This window comes from Sebastes fasciatus, chromosome 19 (assembly GCF_043250625.1).
Source record: "Sebastes fasciatus isolate fSebFas1 chromosome 19, fSebFas1.pri, whole genome shotgun sequence".
Taxonomy (NCBI): Eukaryota; Metazoa; Chordata; class Actinopteri; order Perciformes; family Sebastidae; genus Sebastes; species Sebastes fasciatus.
In genome coordinates this window covers 23,886,221-23,909,129 of record NC_133813.1, presented here as the reverse complement: position 1 = coordinate 23,909,129, position 22,909 = coordinate 23,886,221, and the positions used below count along the sequence as shown (strand labels likewise).

Genomic DNA, 22,909 nt, shown 5'->3' with positions numbered 1-22,909 from the left:
GTCTCCAGGGCCGGAGTCTCTGCTGTACTCTGCTCCTCTGCTTGCCTTCACTCAGCTCGCTCCATCTCACGTGCATGCGCGCACACTACACACTGCAGAAGTCTTCGTAGCTCTGAGAATATCTAGTGAATGTACAGTGGACGTTTGTGGAGAACGTTATCGTCTCTGACCGGGTGCCGGTGTCTCCCTCTGACCGCGGTCAAGAGGCTGAGGCAGGAAAAGCCAACACTAGGATCAGCAGTGATTCATGGAGAGACCTTCGTCTGGTCAGCTAACATTACTGCAAAGCAGGTGAAATATAGAGTGATATTGTGGTTTTAGCCTACGTGTGTCGCCCCACTGTTTTGAGCGATGCTCGTTCATGTCTATTTAGAGCGAGCAATGCTGGCAAAACATTTTCTACTTTGAGGTATTTGTAAGTTTACATCATAAAAATCTTTGCTAACAATGCTAAACAGTTGCAACAACAGTGCCAAACAATGGCTAAAGTGCTGACAGAGATAACGGTGTTTACCTGAGGGGGAACCGGAGGGTGGGTGGTAGCTTCCGTGACGGCAAGGAGAAGCTCAAATTACAACGCACATACAGCTGGTCGTGTCTAGTAGGTAACCCACGAGTTGGGGAAAAAAACTCTCGCGAGATGGTTAATGTTAGGATACGTCGTTGGGCCATAAGTCTCGCGAGAGTTAATGTGTTTTTTTGGTGCCAGATTTCGCAATTTGCGGGTTACCTTCTAGACACGTGACTTCAGTCTGTGCTCAGGTATCCATTACTCCTCTATATCTTTAGATAGTATTTACATAGTAATTAGTTTGCTGCTGTATTAATGCTCTGGATATAGAATTTAGCACATTTGAGGCATTACAATACTTCATAAAATAAAAAAAAGGTCCTTCATCTCAACATACAGACAGCTGCCATACCATTTAACTGCGTACACCACAGTGTTGTTGACACAGATTTGGAGTTTATTCACACATCACATACTACAGTGGGTAATGTATTCAAGAAACATTGAACAGCGCTGCCACATATGACACAGGAAAAACGAAAAAAAAAAAAAAAGACACTGAACCCTTTCTTCGCCATTATATAAAAATAGTGTTGCTACAAAAGTATAAATTACTAATAAGACAACTCAGATCTGAAGCTACACAGGAATCTGCTGCCAAAGTGCAATAAAAAAGACAAAATGAATAGAGTCAAACCCATTTTTTTTTTTGCATTTTAGCAGAGTATAAAAGGAAGAAATGCATGTAAAATAGGATGAAAGCAACACTAATTTCTTAACCTGAATGGATAATACAGATTATAATCCATAGTTAAAACAGAAAAAGATCTCCATGTTTGCATTCTTATACCATATTTTACAATTATTATCTGAATAAGTTAAAATCCTGAAACAAAATAAAACTTACAGCTGATTTAAAGTTTCTAATAACAGTATCTAAGTTGAGTTTTCTATTATATCAAAAAACCTTTTGAAATGCTACTGTAGAAAATAGAGGTATAATGTTATTGGTGTTCCCTACTGGATCTCTGAAATGAAGGCTCCCCCTTGTGGCATAAAATCAGCAGTTCTCTTGTATTTACATAATACATCCTCTGAAAATGGATGATGTCAACCCATAAACACCAACCCATGATCAGCCTCGCTATTCCCACCTCGAAAGGTTCTAATTCAGTCCGGGTTGCTTATCTGACTGTCGACGAGCGTCTTAAGGTAACTCATAAGCCAGTGTTTCTCATCAGATGGAAGTGGCTCTAACTTTATATATCAGTACTCTTAATAAAAGCATGCATATCTTAGATATAATTCTCATTTAATCAACAAAAAGAATGCTATTTCTAAGTGAAATCATGTTGACATCATTACGTCAACAATGGCATTTTTGTCCCAGAGCATATCCTATTTAAAATACTTATTTAAAAACCTGTAAGAAAGAATCCCTTCATCATTTCAATCGAGGATCACTGCTAAAACCGCAAACCAATGCACAGTATTTTTGACTATATCTTAGATCAAAGCTTAAATTTGTATGAACATCTGATTTCCAATCTTTAAATTACAACATTACCTTCCGATTACTGAGGTAAAACATTGGATTGGTACTTAAAAATTTAAATTTAAAATATAATTTACAGCAATCTTTTTTTGTTGTTACCAAAATATAAAATGTGTGACATAAATCAGTTTGAAAAAAGCAGTATACATATCACGATGAAATGATGTATGTGTAATGACGTCATTCTCCCCGAGCCTTAGAGAGGGAAAACAGATAAAACACCTGACGTACAGGTGTACTCCCAAGACCCCACGACATCACTGTTGGGTGTCTTTACAGTTGCATTTCTAACCACATCCATCCATCACTGATGGTGAAACGGAGACGGCAGCAAAACAGTGCTCATCAGCCTGGTGTTAAATTGCTCTTTAAGAAGAGAAAAGCATTTATGAAACACTAAATCAAAGCTGTTAGTGGAGGTAAGGAGGGCAACAGTCTATTACAAAGTAGTTTGCAATGCAGAGATATTCACGTTTGATTGACAGACATAAACATGTTCAACTTTTAATAAATTTATAATAATAGCTGACATTTTTTTTTATCATATAACTGAAAACTGCATTCAGGTGAACTCAGGTGAACTAAAAAGACCTGTCTGTTCTTGGCTTTACACTTTAGACCATTCACTCAAATACCCTATAACAATTTCCCATGTGCAGTGTACTGACTTTCTACTTCCTGTGTCCTTACAAACTAAAGGTACAGTCACATTTAACGAAATTGCCCCCGCACTCGGCCTCAAAAAAGGACATGTCGCAATTCTAACCTGGGTCATAAATAAACCGTCAATGAGGGCGATGCAGCAGTCTTTAAGTGTGATATTGCACAAAACAAGGTGGTACCACAGGGCTAGAACAGTGACCATCTCCAAGTACAGTTCATCAGCGTTCCTACTGGCCGACGATGCACTGCACATCTGTGAGGTCAAACGTGGAACAAGGGTGAACTCTGACCCATGGAGGTCAAACCCAAACAGGAAACGGAAATTGAAATGAATGGGAGACTGAACAGAAGAGTAATGTGACTGTACCTTAAGTTGTATTCGGGCCTAAAGCTGGGAAAACAAAATAGATACCATCATGTTTTTTTTACAGTTGATGTTTTAAATTATGACTATTAGTGTTTAATATTTAAATATGATGTAGCCTCTCATTCATGTGGATCAGACGAGATTTAAGCGGCATCATAAATATTAAGATAAACAAGCCAAATGAGTCTCATACGACAGTATCTAGATATATCTTCCTGCTCTGGTATGACTACAATGAAGACCTGGCCTACTACTGAGTATAGGTTTATACAGTGGATACTTGTGCTTGGGTTGTTGTTGTTATTGTTGAAATAATTCCTGACCTGTTTTATAAACTAAGAGATGACCCGAACTTTGGAATAAATCACTTGTCAAATGAATACATGAATTTTTTTAAAAGTCCATATTTCACCACTAGAGGACACTGTTTCAAACTATCAGCCAGAGGTCCCTTTGAGTCTACAGGAGTTAAAAAAGAAACCCTACAAGCTTTAGAAAACATGGTGAAAAGAAGGCCATTTAACAGCAATAAAAAGGCAATGATGTAGGGTTTAAGGTGGCCGCATAAATGAGACTTAAGGCCCAAAAAACAGAGATGACAAACTAGCACTTGTCTAATTAGTACCAAAGGCAACAAACAAACTTACAGTATAACTTCCATTCAGCCAAGTCGTTTCAGGAGGTATTATCTCGTGTAAATGTATACTAGAATCCATAAAAAAATAAACAACTTGACTCCATAAGTATGCATGTGTTGACTTTAGTGAATGTACTGGCAGAATTTTTGCTTCATCCTGAAAATAAAAATATAAACCCTCAGTGATCCATTTTTTTTTCTCGTTTGTTGCAAATGGCACTAACTTGTATTTGGGGTGGAACGTTTCACAAAAGTCACGGTTCAGTACATGCCTCGGCGTTGAGGTCACAGTTTGGTGTGTGTTTTTTCGGTACAGTGAGGAAAAAGTGGCGGTGCCTGCCTGCTTGGGTGCACTCATTCCTGAGAAAATCCCGTTGATTTCACAAACAGAAAATAATTTACCGTTGATGATTAACCGCAGGAGTGACATGAGAACAGTCGTTTTGAGTTGGAAACTACAGTATATGTCCTATGATAAAGCTTATTGCTTTAAAAAATGTGTAGCTCACGTGAGGAAGACAATGTTTATATTAGAATGATAAATACGGAAAGATGAATAAATAAAATAATAATTATATGGACAAGGCTTTTCTAATTAAGCTTTAAACAAAAAAACTCACACACACATGCACACAGTGGGCAATCACACAAGGATTTATGCAGTTATGCATAAATCCTTGCCTACAAGCTTACAGAACTGATGGCTAATAACATTACTGCTGTTTATCTGAGGGCAACGCACAGGCAAAATGTCTCCGGTATAAAGAAGTGTATTGGTGTCTCTTTTCACTGGCATTCCTGAAGTACCAGCACTGGAAACTATCACACAAAATGGCCTCTAGATGTCATTATTGTGTATTTACTGAGCTGGGTTATACCATCAAGTATTAAAAGATAAGATTTATTTAGCCAATATGTTCTTTAATTCCCTGTTGGTGCAACCCAGCTATGGTAAGGCTGAGTGAAATGGGTGTAAAAGCTATCGACAAACAGGTTTCTAATATGATGCTGTTCTCTTTAGGAAACTCAAACAATAAATGTTTGATTTTACTCAAGATAACTTCATGATTATGGAGGACGGAACCTGCCAAAATGAAAATAAATTTATAAATAGATAAGTCATTAAATGTAGAAATTGTGAAATAAGATGATATTTCTGTTTTAATTTGCTTCTTTATTTATCTTTGTATGAATTCACTTATTTGTTTACTTGTTTAATTTTCCCTTTTATTTATTCTTTAATTTATTAAATGTATTTATTTATTATTACTTTTGCTGCATTTAATTACATATTTATTCATTTTTTAATTTGGCAGGTTCCATCCTCCACACATGATATGGGCTCTTCTGTGCAAATCTAGCCGTTTGACTTGCATATCTAGCAGCGTGAGTTCATTTTTGAAAAGACAACAAACCACTGGATGAATTTTCTTTACAATTCCTAACAAACAAAAACGGAAAGCATCATATTAATGTTTTATCAGCTATTTTTTTTACCCTTTTGAATGAATAATGCATGCGGTGCAGCACATGCAAATGATCCACAGCTAAATTTTTTAGGCCGCTAAAGCAACCGTCGAATTAGCTGCAATGATTTAGCTAGCCGATACCTGACCATCTCCCGCGGCTGAATGTGTTGGAAAAAAATATATATATATTTGGTGATACGCGATGGTAAATCATAAACCTGGTATAGTTAATTGTCAGAGGTGCGACGGCAGTGAAGATTCACCTCTTGAATTGTTTGTCATACACCAATGAAAATGATCACTCTCCGAAACACTGTACGTGTTACAGAATGTGTGTTTTCAGAGGTTTATGACACTAGTTTCAAGCAGTGAAAGCTGACTTTACCTGAACATGTTGCCATCCAGTGAGAATAACAGCATTATAGCCTTTTAGCAGTTTAGTCATTAGGCTGGAGGAATTCAAATCACTAGCCATGACAAGACGGATCCGGCGTATATCCCAAACCGAGGGCTGCGTACCAAACAGGACAATCTTTTGAGAGTTACCGTTCCACCCCTACATCTTCCACAGTACTTTACAACAGTCCTTTCTCTATATAAAATATGTAATAAGCCGTATTGTTTTATGGGTGTTTGCAACCTATACAATGTGAGTTTCCTGTAAATATCTGTCTTGAGAAGTATTTAACACATTTAAGTTTACAGTTGGTCTAAACCTACAGTATATAAATAATAGTCTTCAGTCATTGGTTGGAGGTGAAGGTTTGGTTGATTAGGGTTGGTCGGGTTTTTCTCTCTTAGCCCATGTTGGAGCGAAGGAAAATGAGTTTGTTCATCTCCTCGGCGGTTACCTGCTGCCTCCTCTTCATGGCCAGGCTCTGCTCGCACACAGTCACGCACTCGTTGCGTATGCCCACAGCGGGCACGGCGAGGAGCCACATTGCCAGGCGAGCGAGCTTGGGGAACTTATCGTTCACCGCCGAGCTCCAGTACTGGAAGAGGTCAGGTGTGCCTTGGAGGAGAGGCTCGGCCAGGTATTGGAAAATCTCTTGTCTGACTTGGCTCTGACCCTCGTCGTTACCGGACACTGTGCAAGATGAGGAGGACCCCCTTGAGGTGCCGCCATTGTTTACCCCTCCCTCTACGCGGCTTATTTTAGGGGTCGGTGGGCCGTCGGTGTCCCGCTCTTCACCACCAGAACCTCCGCCGCCGGTCATACCTCTATCCCTGGGTTCAGCAGCCATTTCGCATGCGCGGGAGATTATGTCTTCGTGCTGGTAGGCCGGCACTGAGCACAGCTTGAGCTGTGGGTCCAGGACCATGGCTACCTGGTGGGCTCGTTCAACCTGGAGACAGAACAACATTTTATTAACTGTCAGTTCTTCCTAAAACAAATTATTCATATGCATTCAACATATATCAAGGCTCTGTTCACTAGGGCTGGGTATAGAGTGGTGCAGGGATAACGTATTTTTGTAGACCAACCAGTAAGTTAGCATCGCCCTGTTTCCCTTGACAAACGGTATCTCACGTTTACAACATGGGAAGTCGTGTACACGATGTGCTTGGTGTAAGCAGCGGCAATATTAACGTTACTGTCGGCATCTAGAAGAACAATTCAGCAAGCTAGCAAGTGGGTAACATAATGCAGTAAATGCAAAGGCATAATGACAGAGGAAAAAGATGAGGGCGTTGTGAATATCAACATTTTCCTCAACAAAATTACGAAGAAAAACAATAAACGACATATAAATATATATATAATTACAATATAATAACTTATTATGCACCAAAAAAAGTACTTCCATGGCCTCCGCCATTTCAGACAGCAAACAACAAACACGTCACAATTCGTGAACTCTGAGCTTTCAGAAACCTTCCACTTACGAGGTCGTGAACATGACAAGAGGGGGGGCGTTCATATGGACTCTTGTCGTGAACACGGTAAACATGACCCCATTTGAAGGCACCAAAAAAGCCAATGGGTTTTGGATCACTGCAGGATATAAGCTCTGTGGCGAACAAACGTTTATGATACTTGCACGTTTTGTTCAGCAAGATAATCTCCACAAATTAACACCACTTTTATGTTTTTGAAGCGTGAATGCAATCGTCAGGAGTAAAAAGCTAACGTTAGGCTATAAACGAACTACACCACGGTCGCATGAACGCGAGTATAAACAACGAGGCTGTAACGGCGGACGTGATGACGTTTAGTAGTCTCATTTAGCCACTTGTTAGCAACCCTCTTTTTTAAGACACATAAAAGCTTCAAAATTCACGAGTGTGATATTTAAAACAAAACGTTAAAGTCTCTTCAGCTTGTGTTAACTACAGAACTTATTTCAGGCATCGACCTAAAAACCCATTGACATCCAGACGAGGGAACCAGAGGTGCTGAAATGCTAACTCATTTCTGGGTTTTAGGATTCATTCCTGCACCACTCTGTTGAACTATATAATGATGTATTGAACCTCAGGACTTTTTTGGTTCCAGTCATACAGACTGTCAAGTTGACATCAAATGTTTGGTCAGATCTGTAATCTTGTTGACTCATTTTTAAATAGTTCCTGGTTTAAATCTAAACATTGCTCATCTAAAACTATTTTTATTCAAGCAAAGCTCAATCAAATCTACCAGCATTTGTAGATTTCAAAACTACTTGGCCCTATTCCTTACAGAATTTCACAGATATCTTTGTCAGCAGCAAGCAGCAAAATGTTAATTCAAGGAACTTAATGTACCAGTTCAGTACCTTGAAATTTTCCTTAAGTGCTTCTAGGAAGTAGTGGCAGAGTTTGCTAGCTGTGCCGGTTCCAGCCTCTCCAGCTTTGGACGTGAAAAACTTCTCCAGGCGTAGGTAGACGGGCAGCACCTGCTGTAAGGTTGGTCTCCTCTGTCTGCTCAGCTCCAGAGCAGCCAGACGCAGAGGTGCCAGCAGACAAGCCAGCGTACCCAGCAGATGCTTGTTGAGACCCTGGAGGAGCGGAGCCGTGGCCTTACTGCGTCCGTAAGCCTCACAGATCTGTTCGAAGTGGACGTGGACCTGCAGAAGAGCTTCGGCCGTACGATCCCAGCAAGGAGGGGAGGTGCATTGTGCGGGGCCGCCCTGCGTGCCTTCCTCGGTTGTGCTTGTGGACGTTTTGGTGCACTGCTCCTCGCGAAGGGACAGCGTGGTGGAGGAGGAGATGTCTCGGCACGCCAAGAGAAGCTCGGACAACTCGTGGAGACCTCGAGCCTGAAGGCTGCGCTTCCCAAGAACAGCCTGGACAACTGCGCCGAGTGAACACCCCGCGCATCGCAAGCATATCCTGCTCCGGCCGCCGCCGCCGAGGGGTGATCCCGCAAATCCCGCCGCCCACACTTTGGGCTCGGAGACGTACACGGTGCGAATGTCTGACATCACAAACTCGGACAGCACATTCTGCACCCAGTGGTGAATCTGCTCAGGCCCTTCCCTCAGCTCGGCCTCCCTCACGCCGAGCACGTAGCGCTTCAGTCTCGACCCCTCCACCTGGTAGGCTGTCAGAACGTAGCAAGCGTCCGGGCCTGACGTCTGAGAGTGGCAGGTGACAGCGATGCCGAGAGAAGCGTTGGAGCCCAGAGCGCACGTGACTTTCACTTTGACTTGGTTGTACATGCGAGGCAGCTGGCGCAGCGCCAAGGCACTCATGTTGCCAAAAGCGTCCCGGGTGGAGTAGGCTCCGTGACGAGCACCCGTATCCACGAGGGTCTGTGCCAACTTCAGGAAGTCCTTGCTGTTGAGCACGTTCAGCATGCTCAGATCTGAGCACATTACCCGTAAGAGGCGCTCGGCCACCTGCTGTCGTTCCTTCTCAGGTAGTCCATTATTCTCTGCCAGCACGTACAGCAGATGGATGGATAGGAAAACATAAGAAAGATAATTAGTGTTGTTTTAATTTGATATATTGGCAGAAAATATGCGGTATCTTAGAAGGGAAACGGGAATACAGAATCACAGAGAATGATGAAGACATGGCAATAACATGGGAACAAAACTGGCTTTGTTTTACGGACCAGATTCACTTTTAACTTATATAGGCTATACTTGGCATCACTTGAATTTGAGTCACATGAGAACGATTGAGCTATTGCTCTAGTGCAACAGAAAACACTCCACATGTCATAAAAACACAATAAATCTTTTTTTTTTTGTTTAGTGGGCAACAAAGCTCCTCAGCAGAAATCAAACCCGGGATAATAATTCCATTTTCCAACAACACAGTGTACAAAGAGTCAAGAGAGACACAAACCTTTTCATAGCCCCCATACAGTAACGCTAACGGGGGTGAAATGAAGGAAGTTGATTGCGGTACTTACGGCTGATTGTGTGGTTTCTCTGGGAGATACTTTGAGGCTGGATTTGTAGTTTAACTGAGGAATGGGCCTGGGCCTGAGCCTGAGAGCCTCTCCACAGCTGCTCCTGAGGACCGGAGGCTGAGGAGGCTTTGGGAGAGTCCCCTTTGGTGTGGTTCTCGTTGTCCGCTGAGGAGACACAGGACACGGAACATCAGGCCGCTGAGGTCGACAATATTGTATGGTTTTAATGGAGAAAGTGTATGTTAACAGTGGAGAGAAAAAAAAAAAGGTAAAGAATAAAATTATGACACAAAATTAAACAAACAAAACAATTGTCAGCGAAAAGAAAAGACATAAATAACACTACTTGGGCTCCCTGAGTCTTCAAAAACTAGCTGGCCAAGTTTACAAAAAAGAATTTCAACTGATTTGTTTCCTCAGTCAATCCTCACTTAAGATCGGCCACAAATCTATGTGTGTGTGCTTTAAATGAAGTCAGTCTCACAGAAATAATAATAAAAAAAACAAGGACCTAAGGGCGACGCCAAACAGCAAAACATCATCATAAGTTATCAACTAATGTAATGTATTTTGTTTCCATCGGTGAAGCCTGGATAACAGTATTTTAAAACTGTCCAGACGATAACGGCATACAAGGACAGGCAACATGATTCATGCATTACGAGGGCAAACAAACTGCACTTCAGTCATTTACCAAGTAAAAATACCAAACACTTGGTGCTTACAGCTTCTCAAATAAGGGTATTTGCTTGCTATCCTTGTTTTTCATGCCTCTGTAAAATAAATATTTTTTTGTTTTTTTATAGACTGTTAATAATTCTGTCAGGACTTTGCTTTGCAACGGCGGCGGGAGGGTGGGGCTAGCGGGGGTCTAAAGATCCCACTGAAATAGGCTGAGCCCTCTCCCCCCTAAGCTTAAAATATATCCAGCAGCTTCAGAACCAGATCTGCAACAACCCTGATTACAACAATATACTCCTTGGAACTTTATATACAAATGTTCTCAAGAATGTAATGCCTATACCTTAATAAAAAAATTAAGGATTATGTGTGATCATACAGACTTTCACATGCATCGCAGCCCCTGAGAGGGCATGTTCACATTCTCTATTTGTTTCCCTGTCGAGCTTAACATGCATTTTGTAGTCGTGGACTCACCAGCGTGGGACTGCATGTGCTCCAGCAGGTTGTTGTAGAACTGGAACTGGATGCCACAGGCACCACAAGTGTAGGGTTCTAAAAAATCACAAGGCCCAGAAGAGCGTTGTTGGAGGAGAAAATAAATACACTGTGCATCTGTCCATCTACTTGCACCTAATATATGTCTTAAGATGTTGCTGCGTTTGTGATTTTTTTTCTGCAGCCCAAAGCGGACTCAAATTTGCAGCAGCATTTCTGAAAAAATTGTGATGCAGTTTTTTTGTGTTTCTTCGCAAACAATTTCAGCGTAAATTTTGTATGTTGTGGCGTCCTAGTGGGGTTTAAGGCGCTGGCCATGTAATCACAATGTCCCTGGTTTTAGAAAAGCCTTTGTTGCATGTCATTCCCCCTCCCTATCGCTCCATCTCTACGAGTCAGCTGATGCTTTGTTGTCAGTCATCACAAGACACGGCTATATCTGAACACAATGCAGACAATATGGCTAATGTTAACAGTCCTGTTCACACATTCCCTGAGTGATAATGAAGCTAAATGCAGAAAAATCTGTTTAATCACAATGGATTATAGAGAAAACTATTTGCACCAAACAATGACAGATTAACAAAAAAACTGAAGCATACCAGGAAAAAGAAAAGGTGAAATGAGAGGGAGGCAGCATGCATAGTTTCCGTTTTGAGCAGGAAGGTGGGGTTGGACTTACTCTGGGTTGTAGAGAAGGTGCTGGCCACCAGAGGGCTCGGAGTTCCTGTGAACAAGAGGATAAGGGAGGGAGTTACAACTACAAACCCACTGGGCCATTCTTGATCACTCTTTTCCCTTGTTTATTCACTCAGTGCCTTTAGTGTTTAATGTTATTCTTTTAAAAAGGCAAGTGTGGTTTGCAATCAAAGAGCATTTACTCTATATTTCTAGGATTTGGGACCAGTGTTGGAACTTTTTTGGATTCCAAAATCTACCAGCCACTCAATAGATTACCATTCGGGGTTTTTTTTGGCTGGTGGGTGAGTGAAGCAAATCTAGCGGCCACTTGCATATTTTACCGGTATTTGGCTGGTGGCTGGTGCTAATTTCAAACGCTGTTTTTGGGACCAAACATTATGAGACCTCACAGACATTTTGATCAGTGACTGATGATGATGTAAACTGTATACAACCAATTTAAATACTGCTTTTATTACAGGGACACATTGATTTACTCCAACACCAGGCCAACTAACAACTTTCCGAAGAGAGAAAAGGCAACGGCTGAACGGCACAGACAGGAAACTGTAATGACGAAACAAAGAAGACTTTTGTAACTTTTATATTAAATGTTGTGATCATGTCGGCATCATAGAAAGAAGCTGATTAAGAAAATGTGTTTTAAAGACCTTTAACTACAAGTCTCTTTTTAGAGAAGTGTGTTATGAGCTAAAATGGAGTATAATAATAATAATAATAATAATTAGGGCAGTCAAAGTTAATGCGATAATAACATGTTAACGCAAATTTGTTTTAATACCACTTATCTCTTTAACGCAACTTGCGATTTTTAGGTCATAACAGGCTCAGTTTTAAAGCTAGAGTGAAGGTACTGGTATCAAATGAATCTATTCCCACAAGCTTCTCGGGAAGGAGGCTAAATAACGCTCCAAACTTGCGCTAAATTTCGGCGAGGAAAACCTGGCATGACCATTTTCAAAGGGGTCCTTGACATCTGACCTCCAGATATGTGAATAAAATTGGATTCTATGGGTACCACGAGTCCCCCCTTTACAGACATGCCCACTTTATGATAATCACATGCAGTTTGGGGCAAGTCATAGTCAAGTCAGCACACTGACACACTGACAGCTGGTGTTGCCTGTTGGGCTGCAGTTTGCCATGTTATGATTTGAGCATATTTTTTATGCTGAATGCAGTACCTGTGAGGGTTTCTGGACAATATTTGTCATTGTTTAGTGCATAAAGCAGCAAATTTGCCCACTCCCATGCTGATAAGAGTATTAAATACATGACAAATCTCCCTTTAAGGTACATTTTGAACAGATTAAAAAAATGCGCAAATATTTTGCGATTAATCACCATTAACTATGGAAAATCATGTGATTAATTGTGATTAAATATTATTGATCAATTGACAGCCTTAATTGTAATAATAGAGCTCTTGGACTTGAGTTTTATATAGGAACAATAATGCGAGGTAGGTCACACAAACCTCTTTACATCATCTACTCCCCCTCCATCTCAATTTTCAGCCCGGGCATCAGCAGCCAAACACCGTCTGCAGAAATACTGTTTCTATCTATACTGACACTCACATACACCTGCTTTGTAGCAGAACTGAAAATACCTTTCACCGCTCGAGCAGAAATGATCCATTTCCACACAAATACACATAAAATAAGTGACTCACCGCTTGAATTCTGCGAACTGTTTGTATCAACCAGACTAGACTGAATTGCACTGTCCAGTTTCCACCTGAATGGACTGTCTGTAAGTGAAAACACAGGAGACACACTGAGTGACACGTCCACGCTTAAATAACGTCGATAATGCGTTAATTCAAGCTACAAACCCAAACACAACAGTTAGGACGGAGAAAAAGTCAATGCCATGCAATTTATTAATCTCAGTTTTTAGTTTGTGGCGTGCAAATCAATCCCGCTAACAGCCTTGACAAAGGATCCAAATGTTCAGATTACATTTAAATACGGTTTTAATTCCTCCTCTTCATTCCATCTTTTTGACCCACTTCTGAGATGTGAGTGTGTGCCATGCTTTAAATAGTTATGGCAGAGCGCTTCTTCTTAGCAGAAAGACGGGGGCGGGGGGGAACTGGTAATACAGTACCAGTTGGGAGAAAAAAAATTAATGATGTATGACAGTTGGAAAAAAGTTTTGGTGACGAAATGGACCAAAAAATTGCCTGTAATGTTGACAATGGACTAAATATGTCAAAATAATAGTCTAAAATACAGATCTTTGTATTTGATTTTAAACTTCCTGCAAACAAAAAGCATGTCATTGAGGGTTTGTGAATCTTTCTGGGGAAAAAAGACAACAGCTTTAATAACTAACATTTGCTAAGAAATTGGAGAATCAGTGTGGTATGTATTAAATTTGGTTTGAATGGTTTTGAACGTCATTTTAATGCGTTTAGGAGCTTGAGGCAATTACAAAAAAAACAAGAAAAGAAAACGTTTAACGTACCATCACTTAAATTGTGCAATTAACCATTCACTAGAGGAGGTTAATAGTTTCCAGCAGAGTTGCCACAAATACAGTGTCAAGGTGACCCAGAACCTTACAGTACATCCAATCTCTCTCAGGGTTCTCGTCAAATCCTTTTTCCACTGGCTCGGTGTAACACTTCAGCCACAGTGAGGCAAGCTCTTATGAATTCCCACCACACCCTCAAAGCAGGACTGTGATATTATTGTGACAGTCCCTGCCCTCAAACCCAGCTACGCCAATATCATAGTAAAACCGACCGGCTGGCTGCTGCACTTCTGTGGTCGTGTCTTAAAAAGACATTATTCAACCGCTTTTCCCCATTTTATAAACCATCAATCTCTGCTCAATTTTGACGTGACTCATTTCCAAAAATATCACAATTTGTCATGTTGACACCCTTAGCCAATTAAAACGCATTCAAGTTCTACATCACCAATGACAAATATAATATAGATTATCTGTAAATATTTTTTAAAAAAACATACTGCTCTATGCAATGCTATCACAAGATGCATGATACTGAGCTTAGATGATCAAATAGCAATTAGTCACCATCCGGAGCACAACTATGTGTGTGTGTGTGTTGAGAGAATAAGCATTCAGATTATGTGGTAATAAGTAGAGGTGTAACAACACATCGATATATCGATTCAGTGATCAACGATCCAATATCATTGATGCAAAGTGAAAATATTGATACATATCATCTCTAAGATGCCCCTTTATTTTGAAATTCCCACTATTTATTTTTTTTATTAAAAAGAATAGATTGTTTGTCATTTAATTGTCTGGAAAAGCTCAATAGTAAAATTGTGAGTTGATATAAATGTAACTGATGTGTATTAAATGGGCATATTGTCTCATATCGATCGAAGGCCCCTGAATTGAATCAAATCGAAGTTGTATCGTGGCAGACTTTGTGATATCAGCAAAGCTCACATCGTTGTCCAAAGAATCGATGTATCATGTGAAACCTGTGATTTTCACCCCTAGTAATAAGGCATGCAACCTTTGCTTCACATCACACAATCAGTCAATAAAACTTCTGAACAAAATGTAGAATAAAAAAAGAAATGCTTACTTTTTATCTTACCAGCTTGGCCGTGGCCAAATTTACTCATATCCATGCTACTGCCTTCCTGAACCCGGGATGTCTTCAATTCAAAGGAGCCTACATCAAGATAGAGTCTCAGAGTCAATTGTAGTTCAATGCTGCAACTTATGGTACATGTCCACATTGGCGTTTTTGGACACCTCGCTTCCCAGAATTGGACGCTTGATGGGCTGCCACTAGACACTAGGCACCTGATTGGACGAACACTTTCACTTGTGGGCTGCTGCCAAGCCAGAAACCAATACGGCGGCTCGTTTGGAGACTTCTTTCTTGTTTATTATGAAAATAGCTCACCAAAATGTGTTTCTGAAAACATTTTAGACGAGAAACAAGCCATGCAAATTCTGATCTGTCTTCATTTTAGATCAACAACAGTTAGTTTAAAAGTTTTTCGGGACTTTCCAGAGGTGGCAAGTCGCGCCGGATGCCCCTAATTTGCAAGTAACCTAGATCTCGACTTTATGCATTATGGAACGTGACTGCCCGTCTCTCGTAACACAATGCTACGCTACCAGAATGCTTTGCATGGCTGTTTACATAGACAATGACTGGGAAGCGTTGAAAGGATGGCTCCTGTGGACACGTACCATTACACTGATGACATCCAACACTGATTTATTTCTTCACAAAGATACGAGACCATCGTTGTAAACATTTCAAAACAAAATTCTAGATGTTGGCACTTCCTCGACAATGTATGTTTTTAAGAGGTTATATAGACAGAGCGCAATGCGTCATACTCTGAAAACCACCACGCCCACCATAGGGGAAAACAATCGCCGCCATAATATGCAACCAAGTGCTGAAACACTAACAAAATGCCTGTAGCTACTGTAGCTAAAAACATCAAATTTCCGCATGTCAAAGAATTATTTTAGCCCTTTATGTCTACCAGGTGTTCAGTTGATGGGCTGGGACAAGTTAGCTGTTAGCGAGCTAATGTTACTGTAGTTAGCTACGGCACTTGTAAACATGCATAGGTTTCGGATTCATCCACATTCCACTATAACACAGGTGTCACACTGTCAAAATGCTTTAGCTTAACTTACAGAATATAGTTAGCCTAAAACTGCCATTTGGACAAAATGCTTGCTGCACATGTAACGTTAGGTATACTGAGTGTCATGAACCCACAGTTTCCCCTATTCATCCTGATGTTGTCTCATTTTAATAAGGTTTTTTTAACAAATCAAATTTCTTTCCTGAACATAACTCGTCAGCGTGTGAGCAAACAGTGAAAATGTTGTTTTTGAAAGGCTAAACGCCAACAAATATGGGTTGAAGCAGAATATTTCGTTAGACATAAACATGTTGCGAATTTTTGGAAATAACTACATATATCTTTTTTTATTACATTTTGACTTTTGGACTTTACAAAGCTCTCGAGTTATTGGAAATGTTTGGATAACATGAGTCGGAAACAATCCTATGCAGCCATGACTGGAATTTAATTCTACAAATAGTATAATACTAATAATATTAATTTAGCCTAATCTTTATCTGCAACTGAAATTTGACAACCTCAGAGAAGCCAAATCCCTGCGCATCCCCTGTGATCTTAAGGGCCCCCCTGAGGGGGGGCTAGCAGACGGAAGTGACAAGGAGGCAGCTTTACGCAATACAAAGTCAATGGAGAGCAATGAATTGTTTCCCCTCCAGTGTGGGGGCGGGACTTAATTGCATTCTGTCTCTATATTTGTACAAACAAACAGAATGACTAAAATAGAAGATGTTCAAATCCTACACATCGTGGCTTTAAGCAGCGACTAAACGGGCTCACCCATTGGTGTGTGAAGAGCAACATGCTCCTGGTACGGGTTGAAATACTTGTACTGCTTCCCACAGAACTCGCAAACGTAGCTCCCAGTTTCTGCAGAAAAGAAAACACAATCAAACATTTGTTTTCATCAAAATCCATGTTAGTTGTAAAACCTGTATCATATCAATTAAGGTCCAGTTTGTTGGGATTAATTGTGTTCAATTTAAAAAAAAGGGGGACAGTCATTTTGTTAATCATGTCTTATTTCACTAGGGAGAAGCAGAAAACAAGAGGTAGAGTGGAGAAAACGAAGGAGGAGCTGGTGATTCTGATTGTATTTTTTTCCCGACTGAAAATTTACATTTAGCGATACCTTAATATTAGAGAACACAAAGAACACAGGGGTCTCCCTGCATAGTGCATGGAGGTTCACGCTATATCCCCCCAATCAGTAGGAGTCATTAGTGCAGTGACAAGTGCAGGCTTCCCACCTGCGAACACTGCCAATTGTGTTTGAAGGGACACCCGCTGCTGTCGGCTGAACCCGCGGTCTCTGCGGAGGTGGGCGAGTGCTTTTTCCCCTGCGAAGGAGGACTTTTGGACTCATGTTCTGAAACCTTTCCAGTGTGGAGTTAGCTCATATGCTTTAAGTGTTATTTTCCTAACATGGATCATCACCATGACTTAAAGTTGCTCATTACAAACGGTGTCCCAATACGATGAATATGCCGGACACAGGCGGACTTCAAGCTGTAAAATGTATGCCATGGTAAGAAAAATCAAACCGTATGATGGATGCACCTAAAACCAAATTAGAATTTTAATTTCAATTAAGCAAATATGTTAGTTTATGTTATAACCAAAAACAAATTAAAATCAAACAATTTTGAAACAATGGGTTTACGAGCTGCAATTTGCTGTCTAAGCTACTGTACGTATGGTACATTTTGTAATCTTATCCTGCCATGTGTGGAACTAACTAAAAAATAAGTTCATCAAACAGTCTTACTTGGTCCGATTTTCTGGTAGGGTTCAACGGGCTCCTCCTCTTTAAGGCCATCTACAGGTAACACTACCTGTTCATATGGATCTGAGAGAGGAAGGGGAGGGAGATGAGGAAGAAATGGGCAGTTACTTTATCAGTGGAGAGTGGCACCTGACTGTTTACTTACAAATATATTAGGGCTGTCAACGGTAACGCAATAATAACGTGTTAACACAAAATTGTTTTAACGCCACTAATTTCTTCAATCCATATTTCAGAGGTTGTAGCGGGCTCAGTTTCTAAAGTTAGTCTGATGATATTGGCATCATATGAAACTAAAAACACCTAAGGAATCCATTTGTACCAACCATGTCATACTAGCTTGTCGTAAAGGAGGCTAAATAACGCTCCAAAGTTACGCTAAATTCTGTTGAGGAAAAACCATGATCATAGCCATTTTCAATGGGGTCCCTTGACCTCTGCTCTGACCTCAAGCTGACCAAGAGTTCTATGGGTACCCACGAGTCTCCCCTTTACAGACATGCCCACTTTATGATAATCACATGCAGTTTGGGGCAAGTCATAGTCAAGTCAGCACACTGACACACTGACAGCTGTTGTTACCTGTTGGGCTGCAGTTTGTCATGTTCTGATTTGAGCATATTTTTAATGCTAAATGCAGTACCTGTGAGGGTTTCTGGACAATATTTGTCATTGTTTTGTGTTAATTGATTTCCAATAATATTTATATACATACATTTGCATAAAGCAAGCATATTTGTCCACTCCCAAGTTGATAAGAGTATTAAAGACAAATCTCCTTTTAAGGTACATTTTGAACATATAAAAAAATGTGTGATTAATTTGCAATTAATTGCGATTAATCATGGACAATCGTGCGAGTAAATATTTTACTCGATTGAAAACCCTAATATTTATACCTTCTCTACCTTCTTACCTATGACTTTACATGGAGTGATACTCTGCAGTTAAATAGGACCTGATAAGCTTATTTTCAGGTTCATACTTATTTTGGGTTTCTACTAGAACATACTTTAATGTTAAAAAAAAAATACTATATTTTTCTCATACCGGCTGTCTGAAACGCCACTCTGTTGTGATTGAAACAAAACAAAACTCTTCAGACTCCACTCTAACTAGCTTTATTTGAGGGCATGCCAAACTAGCAACGAATGTGAATTTGGGCTTTGTAACTTTGCAGACCTTTACATGAACAAAAAAAAACTATATAACACACTAAAGGGAGAGAGAAAAAGCACAAAAGCATAATAGGTCCTCTTTAAGTGCTAGTAAAAAGGGAACAATATTGAATTTTGCCAAATTACAGTAAATTCTGAAATAGTGGTCTTTATTTACCTCCACTCTGAAATACACTTTGCTGAGACAGACTAGTATTAGTCAGGCCATTGCTCAATTGATAGTGTATTTTGTATTTTTTTCTGTTATTGTTTGGCAAAAAGGCTCCCCGTTCTTCTGATCTACTCCTCTTTACTATGCTGCTCAGCTTTTGTTGCTGCTGCAGGAAGTAGAGACTCTGCGGCGAGGGGACAGTGTGAAATGGGAAGTTCACTTTATAAATGGCTTTTCAAGTCTTGAAGTTTCAAAGAAAAAAATAAATTGTCATGCAAATTGTCAAAAAAAACAACTCCCGGTTACCATCAACTGCATGCAGGTCACGGTGCTCCTGGAAGCAGCTGTAGTATTTATACTTCTTGCCACAGATGTCACAGGAGTAACGAAAGCTGTCTGCAGATGAACAGATAGAGAGAGAACAGCACTGGTTATGAAGACAAAAGGTTATTACTGGCACTGAAAACCAGTATTTTATGGATGACTGAATAAATAAATAACCTAATAATAATAGTATAATAACAAAACTTTGGTTTGGTGCACAGTTTACAGTTCAGCGAGCAGGAGAGATGGGAGAAGGTAATATGTGTCAAGGTTTAAGGAGCCATTGCTGGTACACTTTAACCAACTAATCAAAAAAACAGCAATTTAATATGTTCAAAGAAGCAGTTGAACCCGAGGTGTTCCAGTTGTCTTTCACACTTAATTTGCAGAAAAAGTATTTCATTGTGCCATAGAAAGAGGGTCGGAGAGTTCTGCTTTTAGTCATTTTGCGTTAGAAAAAGATTATAAATGAACAAACAAATAAGATTAAAATACATAGGTAAAGCTTTGATTGCATTGGGACAGATAAACAGAGATTAGATAAACAAGACAAATAGGCAGATGAATCCCTGAGGGGACAGTGGTAGAAAAGGTCATAATGATTTGATTATTTTTATGAGAGACATCTCCAGCTAAAACTATGTATGTGTGCAGGACAAATTTTAATGTAAATTAGTTCAATGCTGCATTTTAAATTTGAATAAAATTCAAATAGTGTTATAAAGCAGCATATAAAGTAGAGTTCTTAAGAATTAAATGGGACATTTTAATTTGGAATTTAAGATTCCAAATAAGAGAAATTTAAGATCTTTAATTTTAAGAGAAATTTAAGAGGACATTAAGGTTGCTTCTGATTTTATATGTTTAAAACTTTAGCAGCCATTTCTTGCCAAGTCTGTATGAAAGGACATAGGGGATGCAGATTACTTGTTCTGCTCTTGCTAATTTTATTGCAGTGGGAATCATTGTGCAACCAGGTGGCTGCTGACATTTAAGAACACCTGAAATGCGTCTTGGCACACCACAGTGAAGCCAAGCTGTTGCATAAACAGCATGGCATAGAGCAAACTGCGAGACAAACATTTATTTCTAGCCTCCTTTCTCCAGTTGGTTCAGGTTTAGTCTTCTCTCCATAATAATAATAATAATAATAATATGACTGACTGACTGATGTTGCCCCAGCAGAGGGCCCCTCACCTTACACACCCATGTGACAAATGTTTTATCATTTAGCAGCAGAGCGACAACTTCTACACTTTCTCCGGTTCGTTCGGACTCTGTTAATTCGATCAGTGGCACTCTTGGCTGAATTCCTGAGGTATTACAAAAGATGTATTTAAATACTGTGCAAGATATGTTTATCCTGCTCTGGACTGACCATTTTTAAGTCTGAAAAAATTATCTCTGTCGATGCTTTAAAAAGTAATAGAACATTTGGCAAACTGTATTTTGAATATTGTGGAAACATAGTAAATGGCTGTCCTAGACGGTTGATTTAAAACAAACCAGTTTCTTCATTTCACAGCAGAAAGGTTCGTGCAATTTATGCTTAATTGGCAACAAGGAAATACAGCTATAAAAGTGATTATTATTAGGGTGTCTAACTGTAATTGCATTTAAAACACCTCGAGGCTCCAATACCGTGCATTTTCTATAAATATAAATTGACGTGATTAAAACTATTTTTCCACCAATTAACGGGTTCCTGGCATTTGTCAGTGTAATTAAAGCTCACATAACGTCACTGCTTCAAGCATAGGTGAGGACACATTCGGAGTAAATCGATAACACTAACAACATAGATCATTTGTTATGGATGCATGGTCCTATCGGGTTGGACTCGTCTCTTTACTGTGATGTTTCTGTCCACTGGCTATTACACGGCTACACAAACACTCCCAAGGACAGTTAAGAGCCAATCTGATCCAAACAGACTACTTTCCCTTTTATTTTCAAGTGGCTCTAAAAAAGAAAAAAAAAAGAAAAAAAAAGCTCAGAGCCCAAGATATGACAACCTTTGATTTGAGTGTTTCAATAAAAAATTCAAGCAATTGGATGTTATATCTTGCCCAATGCTTTTGATGGGAGGATGACTATGAAATATTTCAGAAAACAAGCCTGGGAAATCCCGGCCATTATTCAAATGAAAATGCAAACTGGCATTTCAAATTAAATTCCATTTGATAAGCACTAACATATTACACATTCAAATGCCACAGTACAGTTTGCATTTTCATTTTCAAGTTTAGGTTGCAAGGTTAGGTCTGGCAATTGAGCAAAACTGAAAATGCAAAATCCATTTTACATTTGATTTCACAATCAATATCACAGGGTTATATTTAGGGCTGTCCCCTCTTAGTCGATTAATCTGTCATTTTTGTCTTTCTTTTAGTCGATTCGTTTTTTTTAATGCTTTTTTCCATGCTGAATGACTTATTTCCGAGAAACGTATGAGCACATCTCTGGTAAAACCAAGATTTAAAGTGGTGCTTTTGTGTGATTCCTTGTGGAGAAACTCAGTTTTTCAGATCTGTTGATTAAATCAACTAATCAATTTGTCAACAAAACCGTATGAGTGTTAGTCGACTAAGAGTTTCTTAGGTCCAGGACAGCCCTAGTTATATTTTGGAATACACAATGCAATGACGTCTGGCAAGTCGCTGTGCTGGCCAATCAAATATGAGAATGTGATAACATTCAAGAATTGTAAAATCCTGTCTCATAGTATAAGTATAGTATACACCTCTGTTCAGTGTTTCATGTCGGATGATTTAAATAGATCATTAATCAAACTAGACTTCCTGGATTGCATTTTATTGTCTCACTGGTACCTGAAGCAACACACCCACACTAATCCCTGTATTTTCTTTTCTTCTAAACACCCACTTAGTCAGAACTACAGAAAGTTTGTTCTAGCTGGGCTCCAGAAATACTCTCTTCAACTCCAAGAACTCCACAACACTACAGCCTGTGTTGTCTCCTATGCCCACACTCCTTCAACAGAGGGGATATTTTACAAGCCATACTCACTGGAAAAATCCAGGTTTATTATCAGTTGGCCTGGCTTAATTTCCCTCAGTTGGTTTTAAAATACAGGCTTGCAGTGATCCAGAGTAAGTTGCTATAGTAACCAAGTCTGGTGTTAAGCAGGCTTAAAGTCAAGGTTACAATAATGTTATATCTTCACTGTGTTGCCCTAGACCTGAGCATTAAATGGGATATTTCGGGTGTTTTGAAATGGGGTTGTATGAGGTACTTATCCATAGTCAGTGTATTACCTACAGTATAGACGGCCGGCACTCATGGAGAAAACAGACAGGAGTACCGACACCGGAGCAAAGCAATGTACTGCTGTGGACGGGGACAGCAGAAAGACATATTTAAGCCACCTAAAAGAAAGGCACACTTTTTTTTTTTTCGATATCTGTTTAAATG

General features: G+C 39.7%; 1 protein-coding gene across 6 annotated transcripts in view; it reads right to left on the bottom strand.

The window, feature by feature from the left end:
• Positions 1–945: 945 nt before the first annotated feature.
• Positions 946–22,909, bottom strand: part of znf618 (zinc finger protein 618) — a 35,836-nt gene continuing 13,872 nt past the window's right edge. For 3 of the 6 annotated variants that reach the window (XM_074617379.1, XM_074617378.1, XM_074617380.1), the window contains 11 exons: positions 19,457–19,546; positions 17,804–17,884; positions 17,286–17,375; positions 16,816–16,905; positions 15,003–15,092; positions 13,101–13,178; positions 11,406–11,450; positions 10,703–10,780; positions 9,545–9,709; positions 7,959–9,058; positions 946–6,548 (listed from right to left, as the gene is read on the bottom strand). In XM_074617379.1, the coding sequence (XP_074473480.1) occupies positions 6,000–6,548; positions 7,959–9,058; positions 9,545–9,709; positions 10,703–10,780; positions 11,406–11,450; positions 13,101–13,178; positions 15,003–15,092; positions 16,816–16,905; positions 17,286–17,375; positions 17,804–17,884; positions 19,457–19,546 (2,456 nt within the window). In that variant the 3' untranslated portion in view covers positions 946–5,999. The remainder of the gene's footprint in view (positions 6,549–7,958; positions 9,059–9,544; positions 9,710–10,702; positions 10,781–11,405; positions 11,451–13,100; positions 13,179–15,002; positions 15,093–16,815; positions 16,906–17,285; positions 17,376–17,803; positions 17,885–19,456; positions 19,547–22,909) is intronic. The other 3 variants (XM_074617382.1, XM_074617383.1, XM_074617381.1) reach the window with 2 other exon arrangements.